At 41.2% G+C, this 26,006-nt stretch overlaps 1 protein-coding gene across 1 annotated transcript in view; it reads left to right on the top strand.

Moving 5' to 3' along the window:
* nudcd1 (NudC domain containing 1) overlaps positions 1–24,029 on the top strand; it is a 49,224-nt gene extending 25,195 nt beyond the window's left edge. Inside the window, 5 exon segments of the mRNA NM_001292844.1 lie at positions 3,718–3,922; positions 11,232–11,373; positions 15,627–15,752; positions 20,950–21,106; positions 23,443–24,029. Coding sequence (NP_001279773.1) covers positions 3,718–3,922; positions 11,232–11,373; positions 15,627–15,752; positions 20,950–21,106; positions 23,443–23,735 — 923 coding nt within the window. The 3' untranslated portion in view covers positions 23,736–24,029.
* The last annotated feature ends 1,977 nt before the right edge of the window (positions 24,030–26,006 follow it).

Raw genomic sequence — 26,006 nt, forward strand, 5'->3', positions numbered from 1 at the left:
TGTCCCTCTGCTCCGAGCGCCTGGTCATAATGGGCAATTTCAACCTCCATCTAAAATCCCCTTGTACTATTTCTGCCGACTTCACTGCCCTCCTCTCCTCCCTAAACCTCACTCTTCATATAAATTTACCCACCCACAACCGTGGTTATACCCTTAGGAATGCCCTCAGGCTACCCCCTGAGACCCTCACAAAGACCCCTCGCATCATCAAACATCCTATCCCTCTGGCTTTCCACCCGCGGGGATCCTGAAGCAGCCGTCCAGCTGCTCCATGATCGCCTCTCCTCCACCTTCAACTCCCTCGTCCCCCTGAAATCCAGGACCATCTCCAAACCCACCCGATCCCTTTGTACAACAACCATCTCCGCCGCCTAAAAACCCAAACCCGGCTGCTCGAACGCAGATGGTGGAAAACTGGCCTACAGTCCACCGCCATCTGTGGCTCGAGCATCTCCATAGCTACCGTCGTTCTTTGACACGCGCAAAAACGGCCTTCTACTCCAACATCATCTTGGAGGCTAAACACAACCCTAAAATCCTTTTTTCCACCACCCACTACCTCCTCCGTACCCCCCCCTCAGACCTCCTCAATCTTCATATCAAATGCCAAGTGCGAGGAGGTCATGGACTTCTTTTCATCTAAAATTCACAACATCCGCCAGGGAGCCTCATCCACCTGCCCCTTGTCACCCACCACCACGCCCTCTCTGTCCCCCTCAAGCCTCCTCATCACCTACTCCTACCACCACCTCAATCCTACATTCCTTCCTCCCCATCTCTTCCTCCTCCCTCTCACCCACCATCACCTCCATGAAACCCACCACCTGCTGCCTCGACCCCCTCGCCACCAACTTGCTGGTCACCCAACTCTGCCTCCTTTGCCCACTACTGGCTGATGTCATCAACCATTCCCTCTCCTCCGGATCAGTCTTTGCCCCCCCTCAAAACTGCTGGCATCACTCCCCTCCTCAAAAAACCTTCCCTGGATCCCTCAAACCCCAGCCACTACTACCCCATTTCTAACCTGCCCTTCCTCGCAAAAGTCCTAGAACGCGTTGTTGCCAATCAACTTCGTGCACACCTCTCCTCCCACTCCCTCTTCGAACCCCTCCAGTCCGGTTTCCACTCTGCCCACAGTACAGAGACTGCGCTTGTGAAAGTCACAAACGACATCCTCTCTATCTGTGACCAGAGCTCCCTCTGCCTCCTTGTCCTCCTGGACCTCTCTGCCGCGTTCGACACAGTCAATCATGCCATCCTCCTCCACCGCCTTTCCTCCGTCATCCACCTCAGTGGGACCGCACTCGCCTGGTTCGAGTCCTACCTCACAAACCGCCAGCAGTACATTTGCACAAACGGCTTCTCCTCCTGCCTGGTTACCTGCGGGGTCTCCCAAGGATCCATCCTTGGTCCCCTCCTCTTTCTGATCTATATGCTCCCTCATGGGGATGTCATCCGCAGACCTGGGGTACATTTCCACATGTACGCGGACGACATCTAACTCTATTTTTCCACTTCTCTTTGCGACCCCCAGTCCCCTGATGTTCTGTCAGCCTGCCTGGCAGACCTCAGGGGCTGAATGAGCGCAGATTTCCTTCAGCTTGTTGGGATTTCCGATCCCGTAGTTCGAAATATGACTCGACAATCTAAATATGGTGTAGCAAGGTTTATTATGAACAGAGTGAACACAACATGCATTAACAAGTTACTACAATGTCTAACAAATTATACTACCAGTCTTTGATGACAGTCACACAACGTCATGGAACACCTTCCTTGTGATTCTTAAAGGGACCGCTCCACACTTGTCTCTCTCTCTCTGGAGCCTTCCTGTTCTTCGTCTAACCATTCTCACCTAAAGGTGCGATAGTTATACCCTTTCTCCAAGTGTTCTTCCTACAGCCCCTCTACCCACTTCTGATACAGTAACGTACTCAGGTTAATCAATCATTTGGCTTGGTGCCATCCTGACTGGGTCTTCTTGAGATCTTTTCTTTGTCCTGTCTTAATAAAATGATTTAATCAGTCTATGCTGTATCGGGTGCTCATTATTTTGGTATGTGGGATCGTTAGTACATTCCTTTTAATTGACTAGTTACCCCTTATCAATACTACCAGGATGGTACCAAACTTCTCCATGTTGAACAACTTGTTCATTAATTGCTATTCTTGAGGGTTGCCTTCTGTTGCTTGGCAGCCCTGTCAGAATCTAGAGACTTATTGCTAAGGCGAGATCCTGTGTCGACTGGTACCTTGGACCGTTACCTCTGTGGGCTTGTTGTTATCTACTGGTAGGAGGTGACCCCCTGCCCTTTTCCAAAGCTGTCTTATTATTCTTTCAGAAACAGAGAAAACCAGATGTGTCCTATCCCATGACTGTCAGTATTTTCTCCATTCTACATTTGTTTGATGTTCATTATTATTAGATTACAACTTCTATAATCTTAACAAGCTGAACGTTGACAAGATGGAAGCCATACTCTTTGGCTCTTGTCAACGTCTAAAATCTCACAGCTCTCACCTCCTCCACCTACACGACCTCCCCCTAAAACTCTCTGAACCCGTGCGCAACATAAGCGTCAGGTTCGACCCCCAATTATCCTTCCTGCCCCAGATCCGGTCCCTCACCAGCACCGCCTTCTTCCACCTCCGATGCATTGCCCATCTCCGCCAATACCTCTCTCCAAAAGCCGCTGAAACCCTAGTCCATGCCTTTAATAATAATAATAATCCTTGCATTTGATATAGCGCTTTTCACGTCAGGAGGACGTCCCAAAGCGCTTCACAGAACACACTGTAAAGTGAATTGACTGTATTTTTTGTGGGCGAACGCGGCAGCCAATTGCGCACAGCAATGTCCCACAAACAGTCGTAGATTGAAAATGACCAATTTATTATTGTTTTGGGTTTTGGAGCGAATATTATTAGGCGTGTGGAGTAAGGAAACTTGCCCAAGGTTTCGCCCTCTGCCTGGAATTGAACTCAGGTCTCTCGCTTGCAAAGCGAGTGCTCTAACCACTGAGTTACAGGACTCCACTTCTCTCCAAAAGCACCCGAAAGCCTGGTCCATGACTTTGCCACCTCTCGGCTGGACTACTCTAACGCCCTCCTCGCCGGTCTCCCATCCACTGCCATCCATAAAATCCAGATCATTCAAAACTCTGCCGCCCGCATTCTCACCCACACCAAACTCCGCTCCCCGATCACCCCAGTCCTTGCCAGGCTGCACTGGCTGCCTGTCCCAGAGAGGATCAACTTCAAGATCCTCACCCTTGTATTCAAATCCTTCCACCTCTCTGACCTCCTCTCTCCTCAAAACAGTACCCGTTGCCTTTGTTCCTCTGGGTATGGCCTCCTCCGAGTCCTCCGCTCCACCCTTGGCGGCCGTGCCTTCAGCCACTATGCCCCGAAGCTCTGGAATTCCCTTCCTCACTCCCTTCACCTCACTCCCTCTCTTCCAATTTTCAGGTCCCTGCTGAAGACCTTTCTTTTCGACCGCGCCTTTGGTCACCTTCCTCCCCATCCCCCTGGCTCCCGGGATCCGTTACTGTGAAGCGCTCTGAGACACCGTCCGGCGTGGAGGGCGCTATATAAATCCAGTTGTTGTTGTTGTGTTGTAACATTTAACAATTCTGTCATGAATTGTACAAAAAGAACCTGCAATGTTTTCTCTTCAGTGCATCTTAACTGTTCTAACTCTGGGTTTTACATTTATAGAGCCATTATATTATTGGCAGCAAACTGAAGAAGATCTGACTGTAACAATGCAACTCCCAGTGGATACCACAAAAGAGAATGTAGATTTTCAGTTATCATCAGTTCACATGAAAGTTGGAGTGAAAGGCCAAGCCAATTCCATGGAGGGTCAGTTGTACTCCTCAGTTGAACATGATGCCAGCACTTGGATAATAAAGGACAACAGGCAAGTTTTTTTTATTAAAAATTTCTAGGCAGTGAACTTAATCTGGAAGTGGATGTGTCCTGATTAGGTCATCGAATTACACAGCTTGGATTTAACATTTTAGTAATTAGAATCAAAGTACAAATATCTGATTGAATATTTAGAATATTAGTGTGGCCTCTGGAGCAAAGAGTTTTCCTTTGGAGTTTGTTCTCTTTATTCTCCACTAGTTATTTTACTTAATATGTTTCTATCTACTTCAAATATGACTTAGCCATTTAACATGGTTGCTATCTTGTTTCATTCTCCTATCTATTTATGTAAACAACCGTTAACACCTATCCCTGTCCCATATGCCGCAGTGATGTCTGATGCCTTTTCACTCCTGTTGTAAATCACATTAGCCCTATTCAGTTATCACCAAAATATTTATTATCCTTGTATTTGATTATAGTGACTTATCACGATGAATGCTTCAATATGCTTCACAGAGTTTTCTGTAAAGTGTTGACATTGTATTGTAGGCGAATAATAATAATAATAATCCTTGCATTTGATATAGCGCTTTTCATGTCTTCTAGACGTCCCAAAACGCTTCACAGAATATACTGTAAAGTGAATTGACTGTATATTTGTGGGCGAACGCGGCAGCCAATTGCGCACAGCAATGTCCCACAAACAGTCATGGATTGAAAATGACCAATTTGTTATTTTTTTTGGGAGGGATTATTATTAGGCGTGTGGAGTAAGGAAACTTGCCCAAGGTTTCGCCCTGCCTGGAATTGAACTCAGGACTCTCACTTGCAAAGCGAGTGCTCTAACCATTGAGCTACAGGACCACAGCTACAGAATGCTGCAGCCAATTTGTGTAGAGGGAAGAAAGGACCGAGTACTTAGAACAAACTCTTTTGGGGCTGAGCTGGCTTGAGAATCAGTACTTAGAGAGCTTACTTGGCAACCACAGTACTCCAGTACTCTCCAGAAGTAGGGAAGAGTGCATCTCTCCAGGGATAGAGTGTGCATTACATTCTGGATATGGAAATTTCCATGTGTAGATTGTATGCATACATGGAACTCTGTTAGGGGGTTAGGAGGTCGCAGAGGTAGGGTGGGGCGAGGCCATGGAGGGCTTTGTATGTGAGGACCAGGATCTTGAACTGGATCCTCTAAAGGATAGGGAACCAATGGAGTCGGGCGAGAGTGGGGGAGATGGAGTCATGGAGTTTGGTGCGGGAGAGGACAAGAGCTGCAGAGTTCTGGATTATCTGCAGCCCGTGGAGGGAGGAGTTGGGAAGACCGACAAGCAGGGCGTTTGCATAGTCGAGCCTGGAGATGATGAAGGCATGAACAAGAGTTTCAGTGGCCTGAGGGGTGAGGTAGTGGCGGAGTCGAGCGATCTTACGAGGTGAGGGAAGGCAGAGCGGGTCATGACTTGAATGTGGGGGAGAAAAGGCAGTTGAGGGTCGAACAAGATACCTAGGTTCCTGACTAGCTTGGTGAGTTGAAGTGTGCAACCATGGAGGTTGATGCTGCCTGAGCCTGAGGTGCAGAGGCGCTGGCGCGAGCCAATCAGGAGGGCCTCAGTCTTGGGATGTCCTCCCGACGTGAAAGGCGCTCTATAAGTGGAATCTTGTTGTTGTTGTTGTTCACATTCAACTGTAGGAAATTTGCCCTCATCCAGGACTTGATGTCCGACAGTCAGTCTGTCAGGACAGCAGTGTTCCTGGAGTTGAGGGTGAGGCAGAAAGATAGAGTTGGGTGTCATCCGCATACATGTGGAAGTTGACCCCATGTCTGCGGATGATGTCACCAAAGGGGGAGCATATAGATATTAAAGAGGAGAGGGCCAAGGACAGAGCACTGGGGGACGCCAGACATGACAGTGTGGAGGAGAAACCATTAGAGGCAACAAAGTGGAGACGGTGAGAGAGATAGGAATCGAACCAGGCAAGGCCAGATCCGTGAAGATTGAGCAAAGCGGAGAGGTGGCATATAAGGATAGAGTGGTCGACAGTGTCGAAGGTGGCAGAGAGGTCGAGGAGGACAAGGAGGCAGAGGGAGCCCTGATCACAGATGTTCAGAATGTCATTGGGTACTTTGACCAGGACTGTTTCTGTGCTATGGGCAACGCGGAAGCCGGATTGGAGCGGTTCAAAGAGGGAATGGCGAGAAAGAAAGGAGTGGAGCTGGGACGTGACGACTCGTTCCAGGACCTTGGAGAGGTCCTGGAAAAATTGCTTTCAGCATGAGGGAGAAATTTCTTTATCTTCATTTACTGGAGCCACTATTTTTAAACTTTGAAGTCCTGGAATTTGCAGTTTGTTGTTCTGCACATGTGCTCATGACCCCTTTTCCGTTGCAGTGTGCCTATGACAGGAAGCGCTGTCATGGGCAGATATCTTGTGTAAAAGCAGTACATGAGCCATACTCATGCTAATCGGTTACTCTGACTAGATTCAATTCATCGCAAAACATTTTATTTCATCAAGTCTCGGTAGATCTTTAATTCAATCAAAGCTTCTGAACATGCTAAATAATAAATCGACTGCAACAATTCTGCCGAACAACAAAACTTCAGACTAATCAGATGAAGTAATTCATTGAAATGGATTAAATGAATTTGAGATTCTGCACATCCATTTATCTATGTGTCCTTCATTAGCTCTTTAGAGCTAAGGGATGTCCTGTCAGCTATCCTAATATGCTTATTAAATTTAATTGAAGTAAAGGATGTGCTCAATGTGTAATACTTTGAAATATTATAAAGGCTTAACCTTGTCTGTCGGCATCCAATTTGTCAGTCCCCTGAGGTCTGTTGGTTTGGTTCCTATATATTTTCCTGCAGCTAGGGAATGTACAACTGGTGTTTGTTTCTCAAAGAAACCTGCTTGTTGTTTGTTCCTCATCTCCAGTTATTGCGCCAAGTGCTCACTCCTATTTGAATCTGACAGTCTGGTTCAGCAGGGAAATCTTTTGTTGTGACCAAATCCTCTGGTGGACATTCAGTACATTCTGCTTCTATTGAAAATCATGCCTTCTGGTTCTCATCTGGATACTGCTTTATTGTCCCAGCAGTTATTTGAGTGGAGTATGCAGTCAGGGAAGCCCAAACCATCAAAAAAACTTGAGCTTGTCTTATAGTTCCCTTTATAGTTCCCCCTCACTTTGCCCCTGCTTCCTTATCCCTGCTTTTGCGCCCTCTCCCCTCTCCCTTCTTTCCTGCCGATCTGGCTCCAAGGTGCCATGGTTGACAGTGCAGTTTCTGAGACAGGCGGGTCTACGGTACTCCAGGGCACTGCTGATGAAAGCACAGCCAGCCTGGCTCATCAGTTGGACCTGGGTGGGGGTGAGGGGCGCGGGAGGTGACCCGTCATTGGGGTAAGGATTTGTCGTGCTCAGCTTTTATTAAGCCTGTAAGCCAGTGCCCTAAAGCAGCATGGATCAACAGGCGGCATGCAACCATTCCCACCATTCCAACTTACATTCTCTGGTGAACGTTCTTCCAGGGCTGCAGCAGGAGCCGGCGGTTGGGAAGACAGTGCGCAGAGCCTTTTCTGCAGTCTGTCAGAAAGGCAAGCACGTCTCTTACCAACCATGTCCTCAGCAACCAACTGCCAGTTCCTGCTGCTGCAGATAGGAGAGAGATTGGGAGAGAGATTGGGAGAGAGAGGGGGCAAAGAGAGGAGAGAGAGAGTGGGGGGCAGAGAACAGGGCAAAGAGAGGGCAGCAGAGATAGGGGGGGGAGAACGTTCACCAGGGAGGGTCGAGTTGGAATGTTGGAAATGGTCTCGGATGTGGCTCGCAGGCCGCCAACTGGCCCACGCTGGATGTGGACCTTTCTCAAATAGGGAATGTGACCCGCAGTAGCCAAAAGGTTGGACCACACTGCCCTAAATTGTTTGGTGGTCCTAGCTGGTTAACTTCATCAGTATCTCGTGGGAAACAGATGTCTGCAATTTAAAGAAGTGTGCAGCTGCATTCATCCCTTTTTTCTTTTAGTATCCATCAGATGAATTCATCTAAAAATATTTAAACTATTTACTGGGATTCCCAAGACTGTCTCTTTCCAGTATCTGCCTAATAAGTTTGCCAACAAAATGTACCGTCGCTGTACTTTGCCGTATATCTTGTGAAACAACATGAAAGGTGATTATTATTATTTTAATACTCTCAGAATTAGGTAAGCAGGATGCAGTCCCCTCCAAGGGGAAAGTGCATTCCAATCTAAAGCACACAAATGTTCATCTGTAGGGGGAATGCATTGAACTCTGTTTGGATTGGATACTCTTAAGCATGGTGATGGATTTCCCTATATGTCGGACACCTGGCTGACCCAAAAAAAAGAGCTGTGATCGTCATATGAAGATATTTTTGATCAATTGTATTTATACCACTTTTTTTTTAAAGGAGACTATTATTTTTTGGAGGCTTTATTACTCCTGGAAAGTGGTCCCCCAATCGACTTAACCACTGTGTTCCTACTTACTGCTAAGTAAACAGGCGTGTGGAGTAAGGAAACTTGCCTAAGGTTTCACCCGTTTGGAAACTGGGTCCACTCGCTTGCGAGAAGAGCGCGATAACTACTACACTATTGGATTCCACTTGTGACTTATTGAGTGTGGTAGTGTGCTAGGTTTCCAGTTCCCTGATTAAACAAATGATGGCTTAACAAAATATTGAAGTAGGTTGATTCCAAACAATGAGCCAATTTCATTTAATATTTTCTTTGGCTACAGTATCTTCTTCCCAATTGTAGTGAGTAGCCACTTGAATGATTTTAAATATGTATGAATCAAGGGATGCCTATAAATTGATCTTCATTTGTATAGTGTTTGACTTCTCGACCTTTATAACATTTTTGCTGGCATGAATAGCACTTGACTTAATGGGGCTGCTCTAAAAGGGAGTCTAAAATGCACTAAAATGAACTGTGGTTGTGCATCTGAACACTTATCTTCCCCACTCAAAACAAATAGAGCAACTTTAAATAATATATATATATATAGTGGAAAACACATGTCAGCAATTTAAAGAAGTGTGTATCTGCACTCCTCCCTTTTCTTTCTTTTAGTATCCATTGGATGAATTCATCCACAAAAATTGAAACCTATTTTCTAAATCTATTTTAACCCAAAATATTTAACTTAATTCTGCATTGCAATATTTTGAGGTTTTTAATATAGAAGCAGAAAGAATTGCTTTTGTCGTGATTCTCTTAATTGTAGGGATTTTTATATTGTTTCTTAAATTAGCTGTGGTTACACTAACTTTCTTCTAGATGTTAATATCTATTAATACTTCTGTTTCATTGTTAATCACCGTAATCAATGCTCTTTAAATATGTGTTTCTGCAATTTGTTTATTTTGTTGTGGGTTCTTGCCCACCTCTTGTCAACTTAGACAGTAAGTGTTAGCAGCCTATTAAACACAAGATAACTATTACTAGAACAAGAATCTATTATTTATTAAAAACAAGTTACTCAACGTTCCTTTGTTTTTGTCTTAACACTATGCAATATATTTGACCAATTCTTAAAACAGTAATATCAGTCTCACTTTTTAATTTTCACTGTAGGATATAATGATTGCTGGAGACCCATCTTGAACAAGTGTCAGCATGACAGTGTTACAGATTATTCAATTTGTTGGTTTTTGACCATTTCTTGTAGTCCCATCAGTTTCTTGTAGTACTTAAATAATAAATTACAGTTTGGATTTAGATTAAGTAGAGGAATTGAAAAATGATGTATGTGCAATCAAGGATATCTTCATTTCCTTTGGCATTAATAAAAATAAGATCTTCCTCAAATTTGAATTACCATTCGATGACATCGCTTAATACTACGATAAACCAATAAGTCTAAACTATAATTAGATTTTTAACCTTTTTAGGAACAAATGTCATATTTCAGGGAGATTACAGATCTGTTGAGCAAATGAAAATTGACTGCCATACAGTTGGATAATAAATGTTTCTAATCTAAAAGGCATGTTTGCAAAAGGTCTTGGATCTCAAAGCTGCTCCTGTTTGATAAGGGAAAAGTCTACTCAATGTTATGATAATGCAGTAACTAATCTGCATGACATAATTACCTGGTGAAGTCACCCAGAGTAAGAATTGTAAGGCTTCTCAAGCAAACCTAATGTATAGATGGAAGCAATTTTCAAGTGTGAAGCTTCACAAATAAATCTTATTGTGAACATCAGTGATTTTCAGAACCGGATAAACTTGTTAATCTGATGTTCTGCACAGAAAGTCAGGTTCAAATATTGTAAAACCAAATACATTGTCTGAAGGAGTTATGCTTGTCAAGCATCAGTCACAAATTAATTTTGCTTTAACTGTGATTGTGTTCCAAAAAAAACCAATTAAAAACAACAAGCAGCTAAAATATTTAGCCAGTATCAATGCAGGAAAAAAATACTTATTCCAGAATTTATCAGTGGGTATCAATTTTGTAGTCCTCCCAGAATACTGAGCCTACTATCTTATACATTACAATACAATTTATATTTATATAGCGTCTTTCACATCGTGAGGACATCTCAAAGCACAGGATTGTAATGTTTTTCACTGAATTTAGTGTCCTGGCCTCAATCAGCTATCCTGGGACCCATCCCAGCTGTTCACTACCTCCTGTGAAGGAATGCTTTCTGGTGTATGTCCTAAGATTGTCCTTCACAAACCTAAACCTGGGCCCTCTCGCCTGCTGGCTTGATGTATTTAAAAGTATTATACATCATCTGGATCTGAAAGAGAATTTAGGAGGAACTACTTCATGCAGAGGGTAATGAGATTGTGGAATTTGCTGTTTGAAGTGGTTGTTGAATCAAGTAGTATAGGTGCATTCAAGAGGAAGCTAGACCTTCACATGAGGGAGAGGGGAATAAAAGGGTATGGGAGGGATTAAGGAGTGGGTACAGACTTGTCTGGAGTATAAACAATAGCACGGACTGGTTGGGCCAAGTGTCCTGTTTCCTTGCTGTAATTCTTTGTATTGTTGATAATTTTGAATGAAAGATTAAAATTGTGTACACTTGTATTATTTTTACTTGATTTTTATCAGAATTTCTGTTTTTAAGCACTCCCAAAATGCTGCCTCATGTGAATGGCGCCATATAAATACAAGTTGTTGTTTTCAGTGCATCCTGTAAAATGCAGTTAATATTCTGTCACCTTTATTTTGCAACTACAAGCAATTCACGTTTAGATTAATTAAGCTTTCAATACACAGTTTAGGCCTCAGGAAAAATAGTGAGATTAATGATTTAATTCCAATGTGCTTTTTTTTAAAAGCAAGTTTACATTCTTTATATCTAATCATTATAGTTTGGAGATTTTCCTATTAAAGAAAGATAAAGGAGTTGTGTGGCCAGAGCTTGTGCTTGGTGACCAAAGAGGAGAATTTATCACTGACCCTGCTCAAGCTTCAGCAATAAATGAACGTTTGCTCAATCTCACTGAAGAATTGGTAAGTTTTTCTTTTTTTAAAAAATTATCTGTGAATTACCACAAAATATAATTAAAATAATATGAAAGAGTTGTTTTTGTTAATATTCCTGATTTTGAACCACAGTAATACTATAAAAACAAAATCCGGTTATTATGAAAATGTTGCTTTGAATTTGCATCTAAATTAATTGCCTTCCCACTCTTTGGAGAGAGATCCAGCATATAAATTCTTCCTCTCTGAATTTCTTAATTATTTTGTGAAATACCTTAATCATATAAGTTATTTACTAAAATATATCCTTTGGCAATAATAGGTTACCAACAAGAACTGTTTAGTAGTAAACTATTAAGCCAGATTGTGGATGTTACAGTATTTCCAGAACTTGAGGCTGTCAAATTATTAAAGGTTGGTTGGAAATGTATTCCATAGCAACTGTTCCCAGTTGATAACGTACTCAGGCAGCTACAGACAGTGAGCAAGAACAAATTGTTGGATGTCTTTGATTCCACAAAGTGCTTAGGAATTACCTTACTTTTTCTTCCGAAATTCATTAGAAAATCCAAAGTGACTTAATTTTCGATTGTGTTTATCTGAAATCCTATACCTATTGCAAATTAAACATTTGCCAAGGTGGACTGGAAAGAAAGATTGGCAGGTAAAACAGCTAATGAGTAATGGGAAGCCTTCAAGGAGGAAATAGTTTGGGCACAGATCAAATAAATTCCCATAAAGGGGAAAGGTGGGGATCCAAACCTCCCTGGATGACTAAGGAAATTGAGATTAAAATAAAATGGAAAAAAGGAGGCTTATGCTAAATGTCAGGTCCAAAATACAGAAAATAATCAAATAGAATATTGCATCTGTCTTCATAAAAGAAGAGGATGCAGCCAATGCCACAGTATCGGAGGAGAGGGTAGAGAAATTGGATAAGATAAGAATAAACTGAGAAGTATTGAAAAGGTTGTCAGTGCTCAAGGTAGATACGTCACCCGGTCTGGACGGGATGCCTCCTAGGTTACTGAGGGAAGTATGGGTGGAAATAACAGAGGCTCTGACCACAATCTTTCAATCCTCCTTGGACACCGGAATGTTGCCAAAGGACTGGAGGGTTGCAAATGTTACTCCCCTGTACAAAAAGGGGCAGAAGGATTAACACGAGAACTACAGGCCAGTCAGCCTAACGTGAGTAGTGGGGAAATTTCTAGAGACTATAATTTGGGACAAAATAAATTTTCACTTAGAAAAATGTGGGTTAATAAAGAACAGCCCACACAGATTTGTTAAAGGGAAATCATGTCTAACAAACCTAATAGAGTTTTTTGATGAAGTAATGGAGAGGGTGGATGAAGGTAGTGCAGTTGATGTAGTTTGTATGGATTTTCAAAAGGTGTTTCATAAAGTACCATACAAGAGATTTGTAAGCAAAATAGAAGCCCAAGGTGTTCAAGCGACAGTGGCAGCATGGATACAGAACTGGCTGGGAGTCAGAAAGCAGTGAACGGTTGTTTTTCTGACTGGAGGGAAGTGTGCTGTTGTCAGTATTGAGACCAATGCTATTTTTGATCTATGTAAATGACCTGGTCTTGCGTATATGGAGTTTGCAATGTTTGCAGATGGGATTTGCAGATTAAGCTAGGAGAAGTAGTAAACAGTGAGGAGGATAATAGCAGACTGGAAATGATCATAGTCAGACTAGTAAAATGGGCAGAAATGTGGCAGATGAAGTTTAATGTAGAGAAATGCAAAGTTTTGCATTTTAGGAGGAAGAATGAGGAAAGGCAATATGAACTAGATGGTACAATCTTAAAGGGGATGAAGGAACAGAGAGACCTGGGTGTTCATATAATTAAATCTTTGAAGGTGGCAGGACAGGTAGATAAAGCTGTTAAAAAAGCATACGGGATACTAGGCTTTATAAATAGGAGCGTAGAATAGTCAGGGAGTATGATGAATCTTTTTAAAACACTGGTTAGGCCTCAGCTAGAGTACTGTGTTCAGTTCTGGGATCCACATTTTAGGAAGGATGTCAAGGCATTGGAGAGAGTGCAAAGGAGATTTACCAGGATGGTACCAGGAATGAGGGACTTCAGTTATCAGAAGAGGTTAGAGAAGCTAGAATTATTCTCCTTGAAGCAGAGAAGGTTACAAGGAGACTTAGTAGAAGTTTTCAAAATTATGAGGGGATTCAATAGGGTGAACAAGGGGAAACTATTTCCACTGGCGGGTGGGTCGGTAACCCAAGGACACAGATTTAAAATAGTTGTTAAAAGAAACAGAGGGGAGGTGAGGAGAAATTTTTTCAGCCAGCGAGTTGTTCGGATCTGGAATGCATTGCCTGAAAGGGTGGTGGAAGCTGATTGATAACAACTTTTAAGAGAGAAGTAGATAATTATTTGGGAGGACAAGTTTGCAGGGCTATGGAGAGAGAGCGGGGGAATGGGATTGAATTGGATAGCTCTTTTCAAAGAGCCAGCACAGACACGATGGGCTGAATGGCCTCCTTCTGTGCTGTATAATTCTATGATTTGTTGATTTCAACTAGCATCATTGCATCAATCTTATTTCATACCAGAAGAATGGGACACTTTATTTTCTTGCACCACTCCACACTTAACCTGTTTTACTCGTTACACTCATTAGTTTAAATCATAAATGAATGTGCCGTGAAACTGGTTTACATTTCTAGATTTGTGACTCATTGTGCTTCGGTGCTGGTCTCTATAACATGGGATCTTTGAGGCTGCTTGCTCTAATGTTTAATTTCAAATTTTCTAATTGGGTAGAATTGCATTTTGTTTTTCTTTTTGAATGCGTCTGATGAATGGACTTTTGTGATCTCAAACGTTAGCAGAACTTCAAATCCAGTTAATCCTATTGTGTGTCAGCCTGGCTCAGTCGGTAGTAATCTCGCCTCTGAGTCAGAGGTTCTGAGTTCAAATCTCAAATTGGGTCCTTGAGCTCATGTTGTCTAGGCTTGCACTCCATTGGAGTCGTGGGGAGCGCTGCTTCATTGGAGGTGACGTCCTTTGGACGAGATGGTAAAGTAAGATCCTGCCCGCCTCTTTAGGTAGACGTTAAAGATCCAATGGCACTATTCAAAAAAAGGAGATGGTTTCTCCCATTGTCCTTGCCAGGTACCTCGCAACTAAAAAATTGACTATTCACTTCATAGCTGTTTGTGAGACATTACAATGTGAAAATTGGCTGCCGTGTTCAACTACAAAGTACAAAGTCACTACTCTTTACAGTAGATCCTGTGAAGCTCTTTGAGACATCTTTAAGATGTGAAAGGCGCAAGAGTAAACTCCTGGTTTACTCGACTCTTCGAATCCGGAAGTCATACCTAGCCAACCCGGGCGCCTGCATGCATGCACTGCACTGAGCAGCCTCACCTCCTTGCTGGCTTTCCCAGTGGCCAGGAAGATCACCTTTGAATAGGATTGATTGTTTGAATATTCTGATCTGCACTACCAATATATTCAAACAATCAATCCAATTGAAAGTCAATTTATTTGTGGTAGGATAAATTTTATGTGGTTGATAAAAGGATTGTTTGTGGGGTTAATGCCTGTTAATAGATGCTATTTTAGCATCTCATTTGAGCTATATCCAACAGTGATGACAAAAATGGAAGTGTTTCATTACCCAACACAGATATTCCTCACTTTGATTTGCTTTAAAAAGTGTTTTCTTTTTGGATATGGGTTACATGAAGATATATACAATGTGAGGATTAGATTACAAAATGGAAGTTAATCAAATATTCAAATCTTATCAAATAAGTGATTTTGTGATCATTCTTATGAGGTCTTTACTGTGATCTAATTCAATTAAGTGTTAATCTCTGCAAGAACTAATTATTGCAGTATTAAATAAATGTGTTGGTGATAAACTATGTGTGATATATTTTGAGATTATTATTCTGTGAAACATTTTCTGATGAAAAGTGTGGTATGCTGAGCTCCAACTGATGGCTCATTTAGTAAGTGTACTTTCTTGTGCAATATTTAGTCATGAGATAGTTGATCAAAGCACAGGTGGTATAAATCAACCAGGGCTGGAAAGGAGAAAAACAGACAGGGGTCCTCTTCTGATCACTGACCAATCTTTTGGGTTAGAAAATGTGTGGATGCTGGATGAGAACAAAATCAAGCTTTGCTGTGGTGACACCCATGCTTCAGTAATTGAATAATGCTTATGGTTTGAACTCTGAGAAGTGAGCACTAGGACAAGTTATAGAATGTTTACATTATTTTCTTTAATATTAACAGAATGCAGACCCCGAAAAAAGCAAGCCAGCTAGTAATGCACAAGAGCTGGAGGAATGTGACCACTTCCCTGAGGCTACTTCCAATCTAACTCGATTTGATGGCAATACTTTGAAACCTACTCATGTGGTAAGTGACATTTCTCAGACAAGTTGTAAAATATTAGAAAGTGGGTGTTGTAGCAGTACTACTGATATTTTATACCAGGCATCAATGGCTGTAACTCGAGGCTGAAGCTGGGAGCGTCCAGTTCAAGAATGGGCAGTGATTTAATCAACTAATTCATTGGGAAACCAAAAGGCTATGACATATTGGTAACAACCAAAAACAGCTGCATTGGTATCATAAAAAGTCCGTTTCAGGTTTTGCCAAATGAAAATAAAGATTGAGAAAATGGCTGGTTGAATATATCTTATACTGTTATTACCACCAGATGGAAAAATTTCAAAGAGCAAACAGCAACTAGAATGAGTTATTAGGAAGGATATTTGATGCTGAAATGTCAGGACACTTGATGCTAAAATGGGAAGAAGGAAGAATGGTTATTCTAGAAATATGCAATCAGAAGGGCATTCTTAATCCAAACCTTTTACCTGATGAAAAATAGGTTAAGAGGCATTTCATTAGACTTGTCACTCTAGATAGCATCTAATGTTCACTCATTACGAACAACCAGTTTGAGCAATTTCTGGATCTTGCTGAATATTATTCTTTGGACACGTGGCAAATAGGGAAAAAGATGGCTTAATTTTTGGCAGTTCTGTTTGTTCACAGATCTTTCAACTGGAAATTTATTTCAAGTAGTTTATATTCTGCATCTTCTTGGAAAATAAATGATGTATCCAAACCTTTGTATGGTATTGAAAAGGCCCCTGTGATGATGTAGAATTGCGAAGTTGCGTGATTTTTCCTTTGGTCTGAACCCAATCCTGCTTTAAGTGCTGCAATTGGAAGCATGCTTTCATTTCTTTTTTAAAAACCCATATAAAATAGGTGAGATGACCTTTCTCTGTAACACCTTTTCCTAGCATATTCTTTAATGAACATATATGGTCTAAACACTGGGTTCTTCATACAGAGATAATGTTTTCTTTAGGTCTGTCTTATAATAATGGAACTTCTGTTGAGATTTATTGGTTTGTGAAGTGTTGTCAATTGATCTTTCACTGTAAACATTTCTGCCTACTTGTTTCAATTTCAACTTGTATGTAATAAAATTGTAACTCTTATAAGTTAGCATTAGTACATTGAATAACATCACTGATAATATATTATCCTAAATAAAGGTGCTGTTTAAACTGTTTAGATTCAGTAACTGCTGTTGTGTAATGTATTTTCTTATAAAGGTGCACACTACTTTGATGAAATATTTGAAGCCATCAAAAATTTGCCTTGTGATGACTTAGTGTACTGAATATGATGTAGATTGAAGAGATGCTGGAAACCTTTTTCCTCTCCCTCTATCCCTGTTTATCATGAGATGTCATATCTTTATTACCTGTTCCAAATAAATCCAGCGTATTCTGGTTTTCAGAATCTAATCAATAATGTGCGTGCAGTTGCATTACATTTTATATGGCACCTAATGATTTTTGCTGCTACTTATGAAGGTCTATGTAATATTATAGTGCTCAGTGAAATCACATTTCATAAAAAAGTCACTGTAGAGGAATTGAAAAATGACAGTATCATGCATACTGTGAGTGGTTGATCAAAGCAGTACATTGAAATCATTAATGCTTTTTTTTTTACACAGTACAAATTCTCAAATATAGAGAATGGCATAAAGTTATGTTTTGGAAAATATAGTGATTTATTTCAACCAGTTTCCTTTCGGGTCATTAATGATGTTTTACTTCGCTGAAGGGCTTCTGAATATGATGTGATGAAATGAAGTGCAGTAGCTGAAGTCTGTCGGGATTCTCTTGTATTATAGTGTATTTTAATGCTTCTTTCATGGTGGGCATAAATTCAGTACATTAGATGGTCCTGTTCATCATAAATCTGTCTTGAGTTAGCATTAGCACTTTACTGAAGTACTATTTATTTGTTTTACGGTAACTTTTTATACTGCTGTTTCAAAATTCACTATTTTTTAACAAGGAAAAGGAAACTTAAGACCATTAAATCAGTAGTTAAGCACCAGACATTTTATTGTATCTGAAGAGGAATTGCAATAACCAAATTAAATTAGGCAGGCCAAGTGCCAACATCAGGGCTAATGGAAAAGCTGCTTAAACCATTTAGCATTGAGAATGACAATTGAGCATATTGCGGCATTAATTTTCAATGCGCAGATAGCTTCTGATGCTTTCCCTTCAGGATGAGTTCTTCATTTGAGTGACAGATGGGTCCTGTTTTCTTGGTCCCCTTATGAAATACCTGTCAGGTAATCAGGATGAACAGTCATATAATCACCTAAGTCATACATGCACCCAAGTCCCATTCAGTTACCTAGATTTTTTGCACTAGTTGTATTTTATAAACAAATCTAATCCTAACTCGTAACAGTGTTCCTCTATCCTCCATTGCTCTTCCACTTACTGGCTGTGTTGAATCACAGGAAATTACATCCTGACCCGTTGCCGCATAAGACACAGACTGATTTTTTTTTCAACACCAACTACAAGTTATTTGTCTCAGAAGCAAATTAGTAACTTGTCTCTTTTGCTATGGATGAGATAGTGAATCTTGTCCTTTACCACTGAATAATATCTCACTTGCCTGGCAAATGATCATATTTTACACACAAAACACCCTCCATTATCAGGTCAGCTGTTGACCTACTCAGTTATCTTCTAGTCAAAAAGAACTGAACATGCCCCCTTCTGGGCACACTTGTGTAGTGTGCACAGTCTGCTTCAGAAATCCAGAAGATCACCAAGTCAGGAAATGTGTAGATTATCTTAATTCAAAGAATGATGGCAACAGCGCTCAAGACGAGTGACCTACCTCTTAGCAAATAACTTGATGTTATTCTGTGTTCAAAATTGCAACATTTGTGCAGTCAAATGTGAAATATGAAAAGGTGTCTTCTAAGGTGATTGATTTTTTTAACTTCTCTGCAAATTGATGCTTCTGTCTGTTTGATGCCTGCCTGCAACTGGGTGTTTCATTAAAACTCCGGAAAACAGGTGGGGTGTGTCACATCTTGTAAAGCTTTTAGCCACCTCAGAGTCAGCTTTTGCATCAGTTTGACTAGTTAATTACTTCATTTTGATCTTAATGTAGCTTGGTTGCTTTTGAAAGGAGATATGTTCTTGATTATGGCTTGCCATATAACATTGTGATCTCTGCATAGATTACAGTTATTTTTGAAAACTTAGCTTTTGACATTGTAATTATATAGATTATCTGAAACATTTATTGAAATATTTGTGGTATCTTGAGATGGCATCCCAAGGTGAAGTTTCTAATTTTTAGATTGTGTTAGCAGAATTTTAAATTTTTAGCTGAAATGAAATTGTCATTTCAGAATAAGAATTAATGGTGGTTCAACAATTTATGTTGCAATTAGCTTCTCTGATATATTGTATACTGATTTTTCACTAATGATTGTTCCACTAGTCAAATAAAAAATCAGTATATCTACAATACCTGAAAATCTGTGCATTTTCCACATTCAAACAAAAACACAAAGGATACGCTAAAGAAGTGCAATAGTGATTGCCTTGTATTTCAGAAGAAAAATCTGTTTAATATATTCCTTTTATATTGAATAGGATGTTACGAGGGATGACTGGGTACAGATTTGAAAAAGATTGGACATGTTAGAGCTGTTCTCTCTGGAGTTGAGATGATTGAGATTGAAGGGGACCTGATAGAGGTTTTTAAAATTATAAATGGATTTGATAATTGGTATGGTATCCAAAAAATCCTAGCCTTTCCTCATTCTGTAAATTATTCCATTATGACCAAATATTTCCTAAATTGCATATAGAATAATAAATACAAAAGTATTAAAATGCATCATACATTAAGGTTTGTGTTACTAGTGGTATAATTGTTTAATGAGGCTTGAACCATCACTATATAATTGCATATTCTGAAAAATTCCATGCCAATTGTACATGTACGTGTCTGATTAGGTTCTGCCCCAGATTAAAGCGCAATCGCTAGAAAGTGGCTGCACAGCTAACTGCAGACATCTAGTAACCCTGCTGTCCATTTCTGGGATTAACCTTGAGACAGGGATCTGTGTTTCTGCAGCCTTTCTGATCCCATTGCTGTTGGATGCAAAGGCATTTGCCCAAGGCTACATGACAGCACAATTGCTGTGACCATGGGCATCAACAAGCGACTATTACATTGTTCCAAGGAAATTGTTTTTTTTGAGGACATCAGTCTAGAGTACTGATGATGGGAAATCGTACAACATAATATGCCTCAACTTTATTTCATTAGTTGGGAAATGGCATACAGTTTATACGTGCTGGATTACTCAACAATATTCACCTTTACATGCCAATGTTGTCTGAATGGAAGCCAGTGACTCCTCAGTATGGTCCCTATATTCTGTCAGCCATTTGGAAGCAAGTTCATTAAGGTGTAGTTTGGTTCTACTTGGATTGCACCCTGTACAGTTGACCCCTCATCACTGCTAACTTGGACCTCACTGGTGTTCATTGCACTTGTGCAGTCTTATTTACACTGAAGTGCGACCTGGAATGTTTATTTAATCTTGTTGAGATGAAATTGACATCACCTTCCACTCTTTAAATTTCAATTGTTTGTGTTTTTTTCACCAAGATTATGCGACCTGTTAAATGGAAAACAAATTTATTACAAGGCAGATAATCTAATTCAGTTAGCCCTAATTATTTCCCATTTTTGCTCCTTTGGTAGTTCCATGGGTTCCGTAAATATCTCGACATTTTCTGCTATTTTGGTATTTGCCACATCTTAATGAACGGATGTTTTCGTAATGAAAAAATTCAGACTTCATTAAGGGTTGAGAACTTGTTCTATGGAAATCGTTACTGTTAATGGTACCGTTCTATTGTTGTGACCTCAGTTAGAAATAGCAACCTTTGGCCTGCATGAGATGCATTGCAACGTCTTTGTGAAATGTTTTACTCTGTAAAAAAAAACTTTCAATTATGACTGTGTACATTGTAAAGGTTTCAGCTAACAAACACGTGTATTATAAATTATAAATTATAATTTTAGAACTAGGTTAGCTATCATATGTCCATTGATTTATGTTAAATTGCATTGCATTTTGCCACAGACTCCTGAACAACAATTTAATGTTTATATGCAATTTATTTTGTAGGTTTTGAGTTTTTCCCTTTGACTCCAAGTAAATGTTTGGCCTTTTTTTCAGGTTAATCTGGGAAGTAACCAGTATCTGTTCACAGCTGTGGTAGATCCAGCAGAGATGCCATGTTTGTGTCTACGCCATGATGTCGATGCACTTCTGTGGCAGCCATACCCAAAACATGAGAACATTTGGGACCATATTGCAACTTTCAATGCTTTAGGTAGGACACGTATTGCCTTTGGCTTTTTACAGATAGTTTTTATTAAGCGAACAGTATATTGTGTTATCTTAAAGAATAATGACTGCTTTTCTTTTTAATTGCGCTTTTTTAAAATTTAAATATCAATATTCAAGCATCATGGAATTTAATCAATCTTTTTAAAGCTCTTTAGCGCCCATGTAAATAATACATATAATGGATTGTTATACATATAATATTGATTTTAACTATGAGGAAGTCATGGACTTTCTTGTGACCAAAATCGACAAAATCCACTTGACTGCGTCTTTCTCCTCCCCCTGCTCCAACTCCTCTCCTTCTGTGCCTTCCCCCACTGTCCCAAACTGAACACCTTTACCTCCATTTCTCCCCATTCCTAGCCACCATCATAATCCACCATCATAACCCACATGAAGCCTATGACCTGCTCCTTGCAGGTGGATATAATAATAATCCTTGCATTTGATATAGCGCCTTATCATGTCTTTGAGATGTCTCAAAGTGCTTCACAGAATATAGTGTAAAGTGAATTGACTATATTTTGTGGGCAAAACGCGGCAGCCAATTGTGCAAAGTAGTGTCCCACAAACAGTTGTTGATTGAAGTGACCAATTTATTATTTTTTTTTGGGGGGGGGAGTTATTAACCCTGGAAAAGCGATCCGCCAATCGACTAACAACTGGGTTCCTACTTACTGCTAGGTAAACAGAGGCGTGTGGAGTTAGGAAACTTGCCCAAAATTTTGCCTTGCTGGGTATCGAACCCAGGTCTCTCGTTTGCGAAGCGAATGGTCCAGTACCTGTAACTGAGCTACAGGACTCCATATAGTCAAAGTGTCGCTCACTTCTGGTACTGTCCCCCTCCTCTTCAAACCCCAGTCATCAATCCCTACCTTTGATCCCTTCAATCTCCCCGACTACCGGCCCATCTCCAACTTGCCCTTCCTATGCAAATTCCTGGAATATATTGTTGCTATTCAACTTCACACCACCTTTACTTCCATTCCCAGCTTGAGCCCCTCCGGTCCGGTTTCCACCTTGCTCACAGCACTCAGAATGCTCTTGTCAAAGTCACTACTGACGTTGTCTGTCTCCAAGACTAAGGCTCCCTTTGCCTCCTTGACCTTTCTTCCACTTTTGACATGTGGACCTCTCCTCGATTGTTTCTCCTTCTCATCCATTTCTGTGGGACTGACTCTCCTTGTTCCAATCCTACTTGGCCCACTAGCTCCACTTTGTGTCTTCCAACAGTTTATCCTCTGCCCTGACATGATCGCCTGTGGAGTACCTCAGGGCTCTACCCCTAGTCCCTCCTTTTCCTCATCTACATGCTTGACAACATCATCCGCAGACATGGGGTTAATTGCATCATATATATGTATGACACCCAAATCTACTTTTCGACATCTAGTCTTATTACAGGTTCACGTCCATTATCCAATCCTCGTCAGGCTCCTAACAGATCAATCAAGTTTCACCCTTAAAAATAAATCCCTTTATGCCCTACCAACTCCCTATTTCTGTGGCTTTCTCATACTCCATTATTCTGCTTGTCATTCCCCCCCCCCCTTACTAACTCAGCTCTGCTGTGCATCCCCTGCCCCCTCCACACTACTGTCGGTGGCAGAGCCTTCGGTTATTATGCTTCTAATTTCTGGAACTCCCTCCCTCTGCGTTGCCACCTCATCCTATGATCACCCTTACCCCTTCCTTGCTCAGCGTCTGACACTCACTGTGACACATTCTGAGATCCTATGTGAGAAGAGAGTTTTAGAAATGAAAATTGTTGTGTTCTATGGTTTCATATCAAGCTTTACACAACTGGCAGATCCAAGGACAGGGGAATGATTGGAATTATAAAATGTTGGGATTAGGTCAAATATTATTTGTTTCATGAAGCTAGCCTTTTTATTATGTGTGCAGTTCTCTTCCCTTCCCGCCCCACTCCCAATCTGCTATCTTACAGTTATCTTCATTACAATAATGTAGGTGTCAAATCCCAGTGGTTTCAATGATCTTCAAGTGCTACTAGGAACATTTAGTTTTATTATTTGCACTATCTCAGTAATATGCTTTTAGCATTCTACTGCCAAGTCGGAAGCTTGCACTTCGTGAATGACCTGCTGAGTCCAGGAAATAGGTAGACTGACAAATGAGTGTGATTTACTTCCCTTCCCCAACCCAGAATACTCAGATCATGGAGTAGTTTGTGCTTGTGTAGAATTTGTGTTGATTTCCTTTCTTGAATTGTTTCGGTTTACTTTGTTTTTTTCTAAAATAACTCAGTAGTTCCATCACTGTGCCTATTTAATGAAGTGAAACTCTCTGCTATTCCAGGGTATGTTCAAGCATCTAAAACTGAGAAGAAGTTTTCAACGTGCGCTCCAAACTACTCCTACGCTGCCCTGTGTGAATGTTTGCGACGAGTATTCATTTATCGCCAGCCTACACCTGTCGAAAGCGTACTTTACAACAGGAAGGAGGCACGGCGAGTGGGACAGGTCGCCAAGCAACAGGTTGCCAGCCTGGAAACCAATGATCCAGTCTTGGGCTTTCAAGCTACAAATGAGAAGCTGTTTGTTTTAACAACCAAAAACTTATTTGTAATCAAAGTAAACATAGACGATTAGCACTCTTCGGATGGTTTTGAGGATTTGTAGTGTACTATGTAAAGCAAATTGTTAGTTTAGTTATTGACCAATAATGGAAATGCTCAGTGTATAGTGTGTATGTGTTTGTATGTATGTCTGTGTATACATACAGTATACATGAACACACAGAATGACATCTGTTCCTATAGATCTGGACACCTTAGAGGTACAGATTAAACAGATTTATTTTGAGCAAATCCATTAATGTTTGAAGTTAGTCCAGTTCAATAAGTGTACCTTTTTCAACATATAAATAAAATGGCTTCAGACTTTTGAATCTGAGCATGTTTTATTTGTAATTAAAACAACAATAACTTGCATTTACACAGCGCCCTTCATATGAGATAGCATCTCAGAGTGCTTAACAGTGATGGAGCCTGATACCTAGCTGGGGGGAGGAGGAGGTGACCTTAGACATGGTCCAAGAGGAAGGTCTTTAGGCATAATTTGAAAATGGGGAAGCAGAACACAAGGCAGAAGGATTGAGGGAAAAAGTTCCAAAGTTTGGGGGATTAGTGGCTGAAAACAAGGCCGGCAGCGATGGAGTGGAGGGGTAAAGAGACGAGCAAGAGGCTGAAGCCAGCCGATCGGAGTTGGGTAGTGGGGTGGGGAATAAGCAGGTAGAAGGTGCCAGGACATGAAGACTAGTGTGAGGATCTTGCAATTGATACGTTCTGTGATAGGGACCCAGCGGAGCCTGGAAAGGACTAGTGTGATGGGGTACGGAGTTTAGTGCGGGTGAGTTTAGGGGCAGCTGAGTTGAATTAATTAGATTTGGTTGATTTTGTGGAGTTATGGAGACTGGCGAGGAGGGCATTGGAATAATTGAGGCGGAAGGTGACGAAAGCATGGATGAGGGTTTTGGCTAACTGGGTGTATGGTATGATGGGAAGTGGGCAATGTGATGGAGGTGGAGGAAATTGGTCCTGATCAGGGAATAGGCGTGGGGTAGGAAGCACAGCTGGAGATCGTACTTGACATGTAGGTTACGCACAGGTTCGATGTGTCTGAAAGATAGGCTGGAGAAGTTGCTTTGGTCAGAATCACAGGAAAGAAGACATTGATGGGCGACAAGGAATGGCTTCCATCTTGGCTGCTGGAAGTTTGCGCTTATCCAGGCCTTGAGGTCTTAGAAGCAAGGTGACAGGACATCGGCTGTCCTAGAGTCACAGCCCGATACATTGGGTGTCATTTATCTACTGTATGTATACACATGTGGAAGTTGACCCCATGTGTGCGGATGACATTGCCGAAAAGGAGCATGTAAAAAGGAAAAGAAGGGGCCAAAGATGGAGCCTTGGGGTACACCACAGGTGACTGGTAGTAAAAACGGTTTGCAGCAACAAAATGATTAAATAGGACTCAAATCAAGCGAGTGAAGTCTCGCTAAGGTGGGCGAGGGAGGAGAGGTAGTGGAGGAGGATGCCATGATGGACTGTGTCGAACTCATCAGAGGTCCAAGAGGACAATAATAATAATAATCCTTGCATAATCCTTGATATAGCGCCTTATCGCGTCTTCGAGACGTCTCAAAGCGCTTCACAGAATATACTGCAAAGTGAATTGACTGTATATTTTGTGGGCAAAACACAGCAGCTAATTGGGCACAACAATGGTCCACAAACAGTCGTGGATTGAATGGATTTTTAAAAAAAAATCTTTGAATCACAAAGGCAGAGGGAGCCCTAATCACAGAGAGAGAGAGGACGTCATTTGTGACTGACTGAGCCTGAGGAGTGTGACTGGTTGACAGTGTCTGGGGGCAGAGGAGGGGAAGTTGAGTGACCAGCAGCTGGGTGGGGAGGGGATCGAAGCAGGAGGTGGTGGGCTTCATAAGGGTGATGATGATTGAGAGGGAGTGGGGAGTAATGGTGGTAAAATAGTTCAGGTTGAGAGTAGTGGTAAGGCGCTATACAATGTAATTTTGTATTGTGGTAGTAAACGTGCCGGAAGGAAGGCATGGGTGGTGTTTGCTAAGGGGCACGGTGAGGAAATGGAGACAGTTAGGCCAAACTGGTGAGAACATCTATTGCTATAGAAGTGCACCACTGTTTAGTGATCTCAGAGCAGTGTAACCCAGTTTGCTCTCTGTGGAACTGAAGTTCTGGCAGGGAATGGCTTTGAATCATTGCAGGTTATAAGCACCCATGCCCTTACAAAATTAAACTTAAAAACAATTGATGAACACAAAAAAGTCATGGTTGTGTTACATTTTTATATTGCCAAATTCCCTGTGGCTGTGGTTGTCCA

This window comes from Callorhinchus milii, unplaced genomic scaffold (genome assembly GCF_018977255.1).
Source record: "Callorhinchus milii isolate IMCB2004 unplaced genomic scaffold, IMCB_Cmil_1.0 Scaffold2, whole genome shotgun sequence".
Classification (NCBI taxonomy): domain Eukaryota; kingdom Metazoa; phylum Chordata; class Chondrichthyes; order Chimaeriformes; family Callorhinchidae; genus Callorhinchus; species Callorhinchus milii.